Source organism: Oncorhynchus clarkii, chromosome 32, assembly GCF_045791955.1.
Source record: "Oncorhynchus clarkii lewisi isolate Uvic-CL-2024 chromosome 32, UVic_Ocla_1.0, whole genome shotgun sequence".
Lineage (NCBI taxonomy): Eukaryota > Metazoa > Chordata > Actinopteri > Salmoniformes > Salmonidae > Oncorhynchus > Oncorhynchus clarkii.
The window spans coordinates 17346012-17361173 of record NC_092178.1 but is presented as its reverse complement, the minus strand read 5'-3'; the positions used below and the strand labels follow the sequence as shown (position 1 = coordinate 17361173).

The following is a 15162-nucleotide window of genomic DNA, read 5'->3' as shown; positions in this document are numbered from 1 at the left end:
GGAGAGAAGAATAGGAGAGGAGGAGAAGGCAGGAGGAGAGGAGAGAAGAATAGGAGAGGAGAAGAATAGGAGAGGAGGAGAAGGCAGGAGGAGAGGAGAGAAGAATAGGAGAGGAGAGGAGGAGAAGGCAGGAGGAGGGGAGAGAAGAATAGGAGAGGAGGAGAGGAGAGAAGAATAGGAGAGGAGGAGAAGGCAGGAGGAGAGGAGAGAAGAATAGGAGAGGAGAGGAGGAGAGGAGAGAAGAATAGGAGAGGAGAGGAGAGGAGGAGAAGGCAGGAGGAGGGGAGAGAAGAATAGGAGAGGAGGAGAAGGCAGGGGGAGAGGAGAGAAGAATAGGATAGGAGAGGAGGAGAAGGCAGGAGGAGGGGAGAGAAGAATAGGAGAGGAGGAGAAGGCAGGAGGATAGGAGAGGAGAAGGCAGGAGGAGAGGAGAGAAGAATAGGAGACGAGGAGAAGGCAGGAGGAGAGGAGAGGAGGAGAAGGCAGGAGGAGAGGAGAGAAGAATAGGATAGGAGGAGAGGAGGAGAGGAGAGAAGAATAGGATAGGAGAGGACGAGAAGGCAGGAGGAGAGGAGAGGAGAGAAGAATAGGAGAGGAGGAGAAGGCAGGAGGAGAGGAGAGAAGAATAGGAGAGGAGAGGAGGAGAAGGCAGGAGGAGGGGAGAGAAGAATAGGAGAGGAGGAGAGGAGAGAAGAATAGGAGAGGAGGAGAAGGCAGGAGGAGAGGAGAGAAGAATAGGAGAGGAGAGGAGGAGAGGAGAGAAGAATAGGAGAGGAGAGGAGAGGAGGAGAAGGCAGGAGGAGGGGAGAGAAGAATAGGAGAGGAGGAGAAGGCAGGAGGAGAGGAGAGAAGAAGAGGATAGGAGAGGAGGAGAAGGCAGGAGGAGGGGAGAGAAGAATAGGAGAGGAGGAGAAGGCAGGAGGATAGGAGAGGAGAAGGCAGGAGGAGAGGAGAGAAGAATAGGAGAGGAGGAGAAGGCAGGAGGAGAGGAGAGGAGGAGAAGGCAGGAGGAGAGGAGAGAAGAATAGGATAGGAGGAGAGGAGGAGAGGAGAGAAGAATAGGATAGGAGAGGACGAGAAGGCAGGAGGAGAGGAGAGGAGAGAAGAATAGGAGAGGAGGAGAAGGCAGGAGGAGAGGAGAGAAGAATAGGAGAGGAGAGGAGGAGAAGGCAGGAGGAGGGGAGAGAAGAATAGGAGAGGAGGAGAGGAGAGAAGAATAGGAGAGGAGGAGAAGGCAGGAGGAGAGGAGAGAAGAATAGGAGAGGAGAGGAGGAGAGGAGAGAAGAATAGGAGAGGAGAGGAGAGGAGGAGAAGGCAGGAGGAGGGGAGAGAAGAATAGGAGAGGAGGAGAAGGCAGGGGGAGAGGAGAGAAGAATAGGATAGGAGAGGAGGAGAAGGCAGGAGGAGGGGAGAGAAGAATAGGAGAGGAGGAGAAGGCAGGAGGATAGGAGAGGAGAAGGCAGGAGGAGAGGAGAGAAGAATAGGAGAGGAGGAGAAGGCAGGAGGAGAGGAGAGGAGGAGAAGGCAGGAGGAGAGGAGAGGAGGAGAAGGCAGGAGGAGAGGAGAGAAGAATAGGATAGGAGAGGAGGAGAAGGCAGGAGGAGGGGAGAGAAGAATAGGAGAGGAGGAGAAGGCAGGACGAGAGGTGAAAATAAAACAGAAGGGAGATAAATAAAAGATAAAGATGGATGTATTGTATAGGCCTAGTAAGGTATATAGCTATTGTACAATATGTCTAGTAGTCAGAATTCAGTCGTGATAGAGACAGCTCATTATGTACACAAAATACATGAATCATACCATCTAATGTGACCTACAGCACCCTATAGCAGACAACAGAATTGAATGTAAACTTAGAAAGCCTTTTGATTTTGGGGTCATAAATGGGTTCTTTTCTGAGAGTGTTCACTTCATGGAGTACTCCAGAACAGAACCCCAGTGTCTCTCAACATTCTAATGAATAATGTAGGAGTTAAGCGCTGTAGAGTGGGATAGTTTTATTGAAGTGTTAATGAGTCTTAAACTAAAATGACAAGTAGCAGCATTACAGGAGCAGTCGTCACAGATGATGAATAGGTGTGTGTGTGTGTGCCATTGAGAGATGATGACTCAATGCTCAGCTGCTGCGCCTACTGTTGTCATGTCCCAGTTTTGTCTCAGATAAGAACTTTGAAGTCTGTCACCCTATGTGTCTAATGTTCTGTCCCTGTGATCTCCCTCTGTCTCTTCTCTATTTATATCTGTCCCTGTGATCTCCCTCTGTCTCTTCTCTCTTTATATCTGTCCCTGTGATCTCCCTCTGTCTCTTCTCTATTTATATCTGTCTGTCCCTCTGATCTCCCTCTCTCTATCTGTCCCTGTGATCTCCCTCTGTCTCATCTCTTTCTTTGTGTCCCTGTGATCTCCCTCTGTCTCTTCTCTCATTCTTTCTGTCTCTGTGCTCTCCCTCTGTCTCGTCTCTCTTTCTATCCCTGTGATCTCCCTCTGTCTCTTCTCTCTTTCTTTCTGTCTCTGTGCTCATCCTCTGTCTATCCCTGTGCTCTCCCTCTGTCTCTTCTCTTGTTCTTTCTGTCTCTGTGCTCTCCCTCTGTCTCGTCTCTCTTTCTATCCCTGTGATCTCCCTCTGTCTATTCTCTTGTTCTTTATGTCCCTGTGCTCTCCCTCTGGCTCTTCTCTTGTTCTTTATGTCCCTGTGCTATCCCTGTCTATTCTTTCTTTCTTTCTTTCTCTCTTTCTTTCTTTCTGTCCCTGTGATCTCCCTCTGTCTCTTTTCTCTTTCTTTCTGTCCCGTGATCTCCCTCTGTCTCTTCTCTTCTTTATGTCCCTGTGCTATCCCTGTCTATTTTTTCTTTCTGTCCCTGTGATCTCCCTCTGTCTCTTTTCTCTTTCTTTCTGTCCCCGTGATCTCCCTCTGTCTCTTTTCTCTTTCTTTCTGTCCCTGTGATCTCCCTCTGTCTCTTCTCTATTTATATCTGTCCCTGTGATCTCCCTCTGTCTCTTCTCTATTTATATCTGTCCATGTGATCTCCCTCTGTCTCTTCTCTATTTATATCTGTCCCTGTGATCTCCCTCTGTCTCTTCTCTATTTATATCTGTCCTGTGATCTCCCTCTGTCTCTTCTCTATTTATATCTGTCCCTGTGATCTCCCTCTGTCTCTTCTCTATTTATATCTGTCCCTGTGATCTCCCTCTGTCTCTTCTCTATTTATATCTGTCCCTGTGATCTCCCTCTGTCTCTTCTCTATTTATATCTGTCCCTGTGATCTCCCTCTGTCTCTTCTCTATTTATATCTGTCTGTCCCTCTGATCTCCCTCTCTCTTTCTGTCCCGTGATCTCCCTCTGTCTCTTCTCTCTCTCTTTCTGTCCCGTGATCTCCCTCTGTCTCATCTCTCTCTCTTTCTGTCCCGTGATCTCCCTCTGTCTCATCTCTCTCTCTTTCTGTCCCGTGATCTCCCTCTGTCTCATCTCTCTCTCTTTCTGTCCCGTGATCTCCCTCTGTCTCATCTCTCTCTCTTTCTGTCCCGTGATCTCCCTCTGTCTCATCTCTCTCTCTTTCTGTCCCGTGATCTCCCTCTGTCTCATCTCTCTCTCTTTCTGTCCCGTGATCTCCCTCTGTCTCATCTCTCTCTCTTTCTGTCCCGTGATCTCCCTCTGTCTCTTCTCTCTCTCTTTCTGTCCCGTGATCTCCCTCTGTCTCATCTCTCTCTCTTTCTGTCCCGTGATCTCCCTCTGTCTCATCTCTCTCTCTTTCTGTCCCGTGATCTCCCTCTGTCTCATCTCTCTCTCTTTCTGTCCCGTGATCTCCCTCTGTCTCATCTCTCTCTCTTTCTGTCCCGTGATCTCCCTCTGTCTCATCTCTCTCTCTTTCTGTCCCGTGATCTCCCTCTGTCTCATCTCTCTCTCTTTCTGTCCCGTGATCTCCCTCTGTCTCATCTCTCTCTCTTTCTGTCCCGTGATCTCCCTCTGTCTCATCTCTCTCTCTTTCTGTCCCGTGATCTCCCTCTGTCTCATCTCTCTCTCTTTCTGTCCCTCTGATCTCCCTCTCTCTTTCTGTCCCGTGATCTCCCTCTGTCTCATCTCTCTCTCTTTCTGTCCCGTGATCTCCCTCTGTCTCTTCTCTCTCTCTTTCTGTCCCGTGATCTCCCTCTGTCTCATCTCTCTCTCTTTCTGTCCCGTGATCTCCCTCTGTCTCATCTCTCTCTCTTTCTGTCCCGTGATCTCCCTCTGTCTCATCTCTCTCTCTTTCTGTCCCGTGATCTCCCTCTGTCTCTTCTCTTTCTCTTTTTGTTTTACTCTCACTGTCTTTACCATTCTTTGGCTTCATCCCACTTTCTTTCTCTCTAGCCCACACCCCTCTCTCACTCTCTTCCTCATCCCATCTCTCTCCATCTCTCTCCCTCTGTCTGTTCTCTCTGGACTTAAAGTGGACTTAAAGGTTGAATTATTTACAGTCTAGGCTAGTTAAGTTAAGGTATTCAAACACGCCAGCCGAAGGGAAGAAGAACGTTTTCAAAGATGTCACATTTCATTTAGAAACCCTGGGCTTCTGGAGGGGCTCGGTCACACACACACACACACACACACACACACACACACACACACACACACACACACACACACACACACACACAGGGGTGGCACTAAGGGGCTCACCTCATGAGGAACCTAGTCACTACAGAATGGTAGCACTCTTATAAAGTTGGGGAGAGAACAGTCATAGTTCTCTTTCTCACAGTGTCTTTAATAAAGGACAAGTTCATTGTCAGTAATCTATCAATGAACCCAGTTTCATATTTATACACTAATACAAAGTCGGAGTCATACCCCAGTATTCAGATAGAATAATATAATTTGCTCTATGCCTGATGAAATCGACATCTAACAAACATGTATGTAGACACATATATTAAAATGGTGCAGGAAGAAATGGCAGGAGTTTTACGAGGGCCCAACCAATTGTGTTATTATGTGTTTTTTTTGCGTTATTTGTAACTTATTTTGTACATAATGTTTCTGCAACCGTATCTTACGGCAGAAAAGAGCTTCTGGATATCAGGACAGAGATCACTCACCTCGGACTAGACAAAGAGCTTCTGGATATCAGGACAGCGATCACTCACCTCGGATTAGACAAAGAACTTCTAGATATCAGGACAGTGATCACTACCTCGGATTACACAAAGAGCTTCTGGATATCAGGACAGCGATCACTCACCTCGGATTAGACAAAGAGCTTCTGGATATCAGGACAGCGATCACTCACCTCGGATTAGACAAAGAGCTTCTGGATATCAGGACAGCGATCACTCACCTCGGATTAGACAAAGAGCTTCTGGATATCAGGACAGCGATCACTACCTCGGATTAGACAAAGAGCTTCTGGATATCAGGACAGCGATCACTACCTCGGACTAGACAAAGAGCTTCTGGATATCAGGACAGCGATCACTCACCTCGGATTAGACAAAGAGCTTCTGGATATCAGGACAGCGATCACTACCTCGGATTAGACAAAGAGCTTCTGGATATCAGGACAGCGATCACTACCTCGGACTAGACAAAGAGCTTCTGGATATCAGGACAGCGATCACTCACCTCGATTAGACAAAGAGCTTCTGGATATCAGGACAGTGATCACTCACCTCGGATTAGACAAAGAGCTTCTGGATATTAGGACTGCGATCACTACCTCGGACTAGACAAAGAGCTTCTGGATATCAGGACAGCGATCACTACCTCAGACTAGACAAAGAGCTTCTGGATATCAGGACAGCGATCACTACCTCGGACTAGACAAAGAGCTTCTGGATATCAGGACAGCGATCACTACCTTGGACTAGACAAAGAGCTTCTGGATATCAGGACAGCGATCACTACCTCGGATTAGACAAAGAGCTTCTGGATATCAGGACAGCGATCACTACCTCGGACTAGACAAAGAGCTTCTGGATATCAGGACAGTGATCACTCACCTCGGATTAGACAAAGAGCTTCTGGATATCAGGACTGCGATCACTACCTCGGACTAGACAAAGAGCTTCTGGATATCAGGACAGCGATCACTACCTCGGACTAGACAAAGAGCTTCTGGATATCAGGACAGCGATCACTACCTTGGACTAGACAAAGAGCTTCTGGATATCAGGACAGCGATCACTACCTCGGATTAGACAAAGAGCTTCTTGATATCAGGACAGCGATCACTACCTCGGACTAGACAAAGAGCTTCTGGATATCAGGACAGCGATCACTCACCTCGGATTAGACAAAGAGCTTCTGGATATCAGGACAGCGATCACTCACCTCGGATTAGACAAAGAGCTTCTGGATATCAGGACAGCGATCACTACCTCGGATTAGACAAAGAGCTTCTGGATATCAGGACAGCGATCACTACCTCGGACTAGACAAAGAGCTTCTGGATAGCAGGACAGCGATCACTACCTCGGACTAGACAAAGAGCTTCTGGATATCAGGACAGCGATCACTACCTCGGATTGGACAAAGAGCTTCTGGATATCAGGACAGTGATCACTACCTCGGATTAGACAAATATTTTTTCTACAACAAGCAAGACTCACAAGATATTCTCCAAACACCGGCAGGGCCGACATCCAGGTTATTCGCAAGAGGAAGCGACGCAAGTACAGAGGACGAAGAGCCGGATGCCTCGTCAGGACCCGGAGAAGGCGAGTAGGAAGGCTGCCGTTACCGTCAATATTACTCACCAACGTGTGAGCATTGGACAATAAATTAGATGAAGTACGATCACGAATATCCTACCAACGGGACATCAAATATTATCTTTGTTCATCATATGTGCATAGTCACTTTAACGATACCTACATGTACATACCACCTCAATAAGCCTGACTAACCGGTGTCTGTATATAGCCTTGCTACTGTTATTTTCAATGTATTTTCACTGTTCTTTTATTTCTTTACTTACCTACACACACACACACAAACCTTTTTTTCACACTATTGGTTAGAGCCTGTAAGCAAGCATTTCACTGTAAGGTCTACACCTGTTGTATTTGGCGCGCATGACAAATAAACTTTGATTTGATTTGAGATATATTTAACATGTGTGCGCTTTGGGTGTGGCAGAGAACTTGCTATTGAACTCTCTATCATTAAACCATGGCCATGGCATACACATGTTGGAGTGTGTTGATGAAGATAACAGCCACCACCTCTTCCTTCCCTGCTTCACACACACACACACAGTCTCTCTCCTTACTCACCATAAGCAGGCCCTTGTAAGCGTAGACAATTCCCAGCCAAATGGTCATATGTGTGTTCTCACAGTGTTCCAGGAAGGGCCGGATGGCTATGTCCTGCCCCTGGGGGTCCGCCTGCAGGGAAACAAAGAGAAAAGAGATGGGCTGGTGAGTGGTGGGCACATGCATGTCAACAACAACAACAATCAATATCTGAACACCCTGTCTTCCAAATAAATAAGTTAGATAGCATCAACCATATAAAGTTGGTTATTTTCTTGCTCTTGATGAAGAATAAAATATATGTGACATATTCTGACAGTTCTTTGTCCATGCTGTCAATTAATATCCACCTACATGTCAAATCTGGAGTATCAAATGGAATATATGAGAAATGCAGGAAATTGTCAGCAAGCAATGGTTCACAAACACTTTCCCTCTATGCAGGCGTTTCATATGATATCCACTCATTCTCTGGCACGTTGAGACTAGGCCTGCATCCACAATGGCACCCTATCCCCTATGTAGTGCACTACAGTGGCTTGCAAAAGTATCCACCTCCCTTGGCATTTTCCCTATTTTGTTGCCTTACAACCTGGAATTAAAATAGATTTGGGAGGGGATTGTATCATTTGATTTACACAACATGCCTAACACTTTGAAGATGGAAAATATTTTTCTTATTGGGAAACAAACAAGAAACATGACAAAAACACTTAAAACTTGAGTGTGCATAACCATTCACCCCCAAGTCAATACTTTGTAGAGCCACCTTTTTCAGCAATTCCAGCTGCAAATCTCTTGGGGTATGTCTCTATAAGCTTGGTACATCTAGCCACTGGGATTTTTTTCCCATTCTTCAAGACAAAACTGCTCCAGCTTCTTGAAGTTGGCTGGGTTCCGGTGGTGTACAGCAATCTTTAAGTCATACCACAGATTCACAATTGGATTGAGGTCTGGGCTTTGACTAGGCCATTCCAAGACATTTAAATGTTTCCCCTTAAACCACTCGAGTGTTGCTTTAGCAGTATGCTTAGGGTCATTGTCCTGCTGGAAGGCGAACCTCTGTCCCAGTCTCAAATCTCTGGAAGACAAACAGGTTTCCCTCAATAATTTCCATGTATTTAGCGTCACCCATCATTCCTTCAATTCTGACCAGTTTCCCAGTCCCTGCCAATGAAAAACATCCCCACAGCATGATGCTGCCACCACCATGCTTCACTGTGGGGATGGTGTTCTCAGGGTGATGGGAGGTGTTGGGTTTGCGCCAGACATAGCGTTTTCCTTGATGGCCAAAAAGCCCAATTTTAGTCTCATCTGACCAGAGTACCTTCTTCTATCTGTTTGGGGAGTATCCCACATGCCTTTTGGCGAACACCAAATGTGTTTGCCTTATTTTTTCTTTAAGCAATGGCTTTTTTCTGGCCACTCTTCCGTAAAGCCCAGCTCTGTGGAGTGTACGGCTTAAAGTGGTCCTATGGACAGATACTCCAATCTCCGCTGTGGAGCTTTGCAGCTCCTTCAGGGTTATCTTTGGTCTCTTTGTTGCCTCTCTGATTAATGTCCTTCTTGCCTGGTCTCTGAGTTTTGGTGGGCGGCCCCCCAGATTTGTTGTGGTGCCATATTCTTTTCATTTTTTAATAATGTATTGAAATGGTGCTCCGTGAAATGTTCAAAGTTTCTTATTTAGGGGCTTCACCGCAAAGGGGTTGAATACATATGCCCCACCAATTTCCTGTTTTTAATTTTTTAGAAAAAATATTAATTTCACTTCACCAATTTTGACTATTTAGTATGTCCATTACATGAAATCCAAATAAAAATCTATTTAAATTACAGGTTGTAATGCAACAAAATAGGAAAAACGCCAAGGGGGATGAATACTTTTGCAAGGCACTTCACTTTTGAGCCCATAGGGCTTTGGTCAAAAGTAGTGTACTATATAGGGAATAGGTTGCCATTTAGGATGCAAGCCTAAGGGTGCCTTGGAGGGACAAAAGGTACACAGTTTTGCCTGAACGTGGACTTCTGACGGATAGGTTACATTGGATTGATGTGGCAGTGATCAAACATTCAGGTGAATATTCAAACTGATGAGGTATAACGCCTGGGGCATGTTTAAACACCCCCTCCCCGTCTATTTTTCTCTCTGCTTTTCTATCTTCATCTCTTTTTTCCCCCTCTCCATCTCTCTCCCCCTCTGTCCACTATCAGCCCCATGCCCAAGAAAGGGAAAGTAACTGAACTGAATGACTACAGACCAATAGCACCCACTTCCGTCATCATGAAGTGCTTTGAGAGGCTAGTCAAAAAACATATCAGCTCCTCCCTCCGACACACAATTCGCCTACCACCCTGACAGATCCACGGATGACACAATTGCCATGGGACTGAACTCCTCCCTATGCAACTGGGTTATGGACTTCCTGACGGGCCGCCCCCAGGTGGTGAAGGTAGGCAACATTACCTCATCGACACTGATTCTCAACATGGGGGCCTCACAAGGGTGAGTCCTCAGTCCTCTCCTGTATTCTCTGTATACCCACGACTGTGTGGTCTCACACAACTCCAACTCCATCATAAAGTTTGCTGACGACACGACGGCCTGATTACCAACAACAACGAGGCGGCCTACAGGGAGGAGGTAGGCACTCTAATGGCGTGGTGCCAGGTAAACAACCTCAAAGCCAGCTAAACAAAGGAGCTGATTGTGGACTTCAGGAGGTACCAGGCTGGGCATGCGCCCATCCTCATCAACTGGGCCACCATGGAGACGGTCAAAAAGTTCAAGTTCCTCTGCGTACACATCTCTGAGGAGCTGAAACTATCAAACCACATGCACACCATGGTGAAGAAGGCACAACAGCGGCTCTTGTCCCCAGGGGCCCTCACAGTGTTATACAGGAGCACCATCGAGAGCATACTGTCTGGTTGCATCACAGCCTGGTACGGCAACTCCCCCGCCACAGACCACAAGGTGCTACAGAGGGTGGTACGCTCAGCTGAATGCACCACTGGGTGCACACAGCCTGACCTTCAGGACACCTACAACCTCAGGTGTCACAGAAAGGTCAAGAAGCTCATCAGGGACCCCACACCTGAGCCATGGTCAGTTCTCTCCATTTCCATCACTCAGAAGCGGGCAGTACAGGAGCATCATGGCAAAACTGTAAGATTGGCCAATAGCTTCTACCTCCAGACCATCAGCAATTAGCTACCTGCTCTCCCTATGGACATTTATCATGCTGAATAGCCACCACTAGTCAGCTACCTACTCCCCTCCTCTCCCTATGGACATTTATCATGCTGAATAGCCACCACTAGTCAGCTACCTACTCCCCTCCTCTCCCTATGGACATTTATCATGCTGAATAGCCACCACTAGTCAGCTACCTACTCCCCTCCTCTCCCTATGGACATTTATCATGCTGAATAGCCACCACTAGTCAGCTACCTACTCCCCTCCTCCCCCTATGGACATTTATCATGCTGAATAGCCACCACTAGTCAGCTACCTACTCCCCTCCTCCCCCTATGGACATTTATCATGCTGAATAGCCACCACTAGTCAGCTACCTACTCCCCTCCTCTCCCTATGGACATTTATCATGCTGAATAGCCACCACTAGTCAGCTACCTACTCCCCTCCTCCCCCTATGGACATTTATCATGCTGAATAGCCACCACTAGTCAGCTACCTACTCCCCTCCTCTCCCTATGGACATTTATCATGCTGAATAGCCACCACTAGTCAGCTACCTACTCCCCTCCTCTCCCTATGGACATTTATCATGCTGAATAGCCACCACTAGTCAGCTACCTACTCCCCTCCTCTCCCTATGGACATTTATCATGCTGAATAGCCACCACTAGTCAGCTACCTACTCCCCTCCTCCCCCTATGGACATTTATCATGCTGAATAGCCACCACTAGTCAGCTACCTACTCCCCTCCTCTCCCTATGGACATTTATCATGCTGAATAGCCACCACTAGTCAGCTACCTACTCCCCTCCTCCCCCTATGGACATTTATCATGCTGAATAGCCACCACTAGTCAGCTACCTACTCCCCTCCTCCCCCTATGGACATTTATCATGCTGAATAGCCACCACTAGTCAGCTACCTACTCCCCTCCTCTCCCTATGGACATTTATCATGCTGAATAGCCACCACTAGTCAGCTACCTACTCCCCTCCTCCCCCTATGGACATTTATCATGCTGAATAGCCACCACTAGTCAGCTACCTACTCCCCTCCTCCCCCTATGGACATTTATCATGCTGAATAGCCACCACTAGTCAGCTACCTACTCCCCTCCTCCCCCTATGGACATTTATCATGCTGAATAGCCACCACTAGTCAGCTACCTACTCCCCTCCTCCCCCTATGGACATTTATCATGCTGAATAGCCACCACTAGTCAGCTACCTACTCCCCTCCTCCCCCTATGGACATTTATAATTGTTGCAGTTGTAAATATGATTATATTATTGTTTCTATATATATATATATATATATATATTGTTTTATTTCACTGCATTGATGGAGCTAGGAGCAATTTTTTTTCTTCTGTATGCTGTAATTACATTTGCAACCGTTTACGTGTGACTATTAAATCGATCTAATCTCCTCTCTTTCTCTCCCTCTCCTTCTCTCTTCCTCTCACTCTCTTTTGGTCTCCACCTTCTCTCCCTCTCTTTCTCTCGCAGGTGACTTACAGGCCAAATTAGCACTGTTGGCGGCATTTAGAGTCATGGAGACACATCACGTCCCTTTAATAAAAACACAATATAGGGTTTGGGGGAACGTGGCCAAAAGTGGTAATATATCAGACGTTTTTACAGGCCTGTGTGTGTGTGTGTGTGTGTGTGTGTGTGTGTGTGTGTGTGTGTGTGTGTGTGTGTGTGTGTGTGTGTACACATTACCGGTCGAAAGTTTTAGAACACCTACTCATTCAAGGGTTTGTCTTTATTTGTACTATTTTCTACATTGTAGAATAATAGAGAAGACATCAAAACTATGAAATAACACATATGGAATCATGTAGTAACCAAAAAGTGACATCTTTGCACACTCTTGGCATTCTTTCAACCAGCTGGAAAGCATTTCAATTAACAGGTGTGCCTTCTACAAAGTTCATTTGTGGAAATTCTTTCCTTCTAATGCGTTTGAGCCAATCAGTTGTGTTGTGAGAATTTGGTAAAATACCAAGTTCATATTATGGCAAGAACAGCTCAAATAAGCAAAGAGAAACGACAGTCCATCATTACTTTAAGACATGAAGGTCAGTCAATGCAGAAAATGTTAAGAACTTTGAAAGTTTCTTCAAGTGCAGTCGCAAAAACCATCAAGCACTATGATGAAACTGACTCTCATGAGGACTGCCACAGGAAAGGAAGACCCAGAGTTACCTCTGCTGCAGAGGATACGTTCACTAGAGTTACCAGCCTCAGAAATTTCAGCCCAAATAAATGCTTCACATAGTTCAAGTAACAGACACATCTCAACATCAACTGTTCAGAGGAGACTGTGAATCAGGCCTTCATGGTCGAATTGCTGCAAAGAAACCACTACCAAAGGACACCAATAAGAAGAAGAGACTTGCTTGGGCCAAGAAACATGAGCAGTGGACATTAGACAAGTGGAAATTTGTCCTTTGGTCTGGAGTCCAAATTGGAGATTTTTGGTTCCAACGTGTGAGACGCGGTGTGGGTGAACGGATTATCTCTGCATGTGTATTTCCCACCGTAAATCATGGAGGAGGAGGAGGCAGGAAGGGAGGGAGGGAGCGAGGCAGGGAGGGAGGGGGGAGCGAGGCAGGGAGGGAGGGGGGGAGGATGGATGGATGGGGGGACAGAGTGAAGGAGGTCTACATACAGTCCTCTTAAAGGCAGCAGTGAACGCTGAAGCCCAGTTTTAGCTGCCCCACTTAGGAACACCTTGAGTATGCCTGCTGTCATTTTCAGGACGCACACGAGTGTGTACACACAGACTGTACATACGTAAGTGCTTGAACCTTATTATGAACTGTAAGTGCATGAACCACACACACACACACACACACACACACACACACACACACACACACACACACACACACACACACACACACACACACTCACACACAGTCTTACACACACAGACACAATCACACTCACACAGGTACACAAACATCCCCATAGATTCACAAACGTTGTATCAGGCTCAACCCTTAATCATGTCCATATTAAGCCATGTTAATGTAAATGGCTGTCTATCCTCACATCCCCTCGAGCATTTACCTCTACAGAGAATGCATTATGTTATGTAGCCCAGGATCACTTGAAATGGGACAATTATGAGCCATTCATTCTTTAATTACTGTAGAACAGAGCCTGAGCCAGAGAGGTCAACCCCCCGCCCTCCCACCACCACCAGTCTATGGTTGTGTCCCAAATAGCACCATATTCCCTTTATACTGCAATGCTTTTGACCATGCATGTTGTAGGGTACAGTTAAATCTATTCACTCCATAATCCCAAACTGCATTTCTATTTGTTATTGTCCTTTCCTGAGAGCTTGTTCTTTCTTGGATTAGGACTTCATATATGATTATACAAACAGACTCCATGTCCTTGTTCGGTTTTACAACAAAGCTCACAAAGGATTAAAACATTTAGGTAGCAGACAGTCGCTATACACACACACAAGTCCGACAGAATGTTACCTAGCCGAGGGTAAGTCTGCATCCCAAATTGCCCCCTAGTCCCTATGTAGTGAACTGTGGCCTAGGGTGGTCTAAGTCGCTGTCTCCAGATCTCATATACCGCTGCAGTATGGGTTTGAATACAGCCCACTGCTATTTCAGCACACTCTCTCCTCTAGCTCTACCTCCTTACCTGTCTTATCCCATGATCAGAAAATACATGAGGGGTGGGAAAGAAATAGAAAAGAAGTAGTGCACTATGTAGGGAATAGGGTGCCATTTGGGACGCTAACAGAGCCAGTTGTAACCTTGGATCAGAAACAATGACGTCAGAGCAACAAGTCTATAGAGGACCGTTGGTACTTATAATGTCCTAAAAGCTTCATGTACTGACTACACCGAAAGGGAACTTTAAAAGCATATCACGCCCAGACGTATGACCCTGCCTATGGGGCCTGGTAAAAATAAGTGCACTATTGAAGGGAATAGGGTACTGTTTGAGACACAACCCCATCTAAAGGGACATGAGCGTAACCAACCAACAACGTGCCTCTGTCTCAGAGTATTTCGGGACACCCAATAGTCCATTAACTCTGGGGTGATATTCAGAGATGGGAGTTGAGGGTTTCTTTCTACAAAAGTTGCCGGGGAAGAAAGTTGAAGCAGCGAGTAGTGACAATAAAGTGGGGCAGATGACGGAGGGGAAGGGACACTATTTTTACTCGGACGTTCTGCCACAGACACACACAGGAGAACGGAGAGGATGATGGGGGAGAGGAGAAGAGAAGAGGATGGGGGAGAGGAGAAGAGAGGAGGATGGGGGAGAGGAGAAGAGAAGAGAGGAGGATGGGGGAGAGGAGAAGAGAGGAGGATGTGGGAGAGGAGAAGAGAGGAGAATGCACATATAAAGACGTCATTGAACTCTGTGATATGATTCATCCTTGATGTCAAACTGTTGTCCAAACTGCTATTTTCAGTACAGATTACAGAACGAATCAGATAGGTACAATGTTCATTGTTCTGTGGTGGCTTTAAAAGGTAGAATCTGTGATATTCACTGTTGTTCAACAGTGATTTAATTTCAAACATGAATTCAGGATTGTGACTTTAACCCTCACCACATTGGGCCAAAGGACAGAATACTAAACACCACAAAATAAAGACAAAGACTTCTATGTCTCATGGAGCTCTGGTGGTTTCTCTTATAAGTAGTCTTGGGCTACCTTCCAATGTCCATACTGACATGCCACT

At 46.3% G+C, this 15162-nt stretch overlaps 1 protein-coding gene across 1 annotated transcript in view; it reads right to left on the bottom strand.

Moving 5' to 3' along the window:
- LOC139392373 (gamma-aminobutyric acid type B receptor subunit 2-like) overlaps positions 1-15162 on the bottom strand; it is a 354915-nt gene that overhangs the window by 38157 nt on the left and 301596 nt on the right. The window contains exon 14 of the mRNA XM_071140323.1: positions 7249-7359. Coding sequence (XP_070996424.1) covers positions 7249-7359 — 111 coding nt within the window. The remainder of the gene's footprint in view (positions 1-7248; positions 7360-15162) is intronic.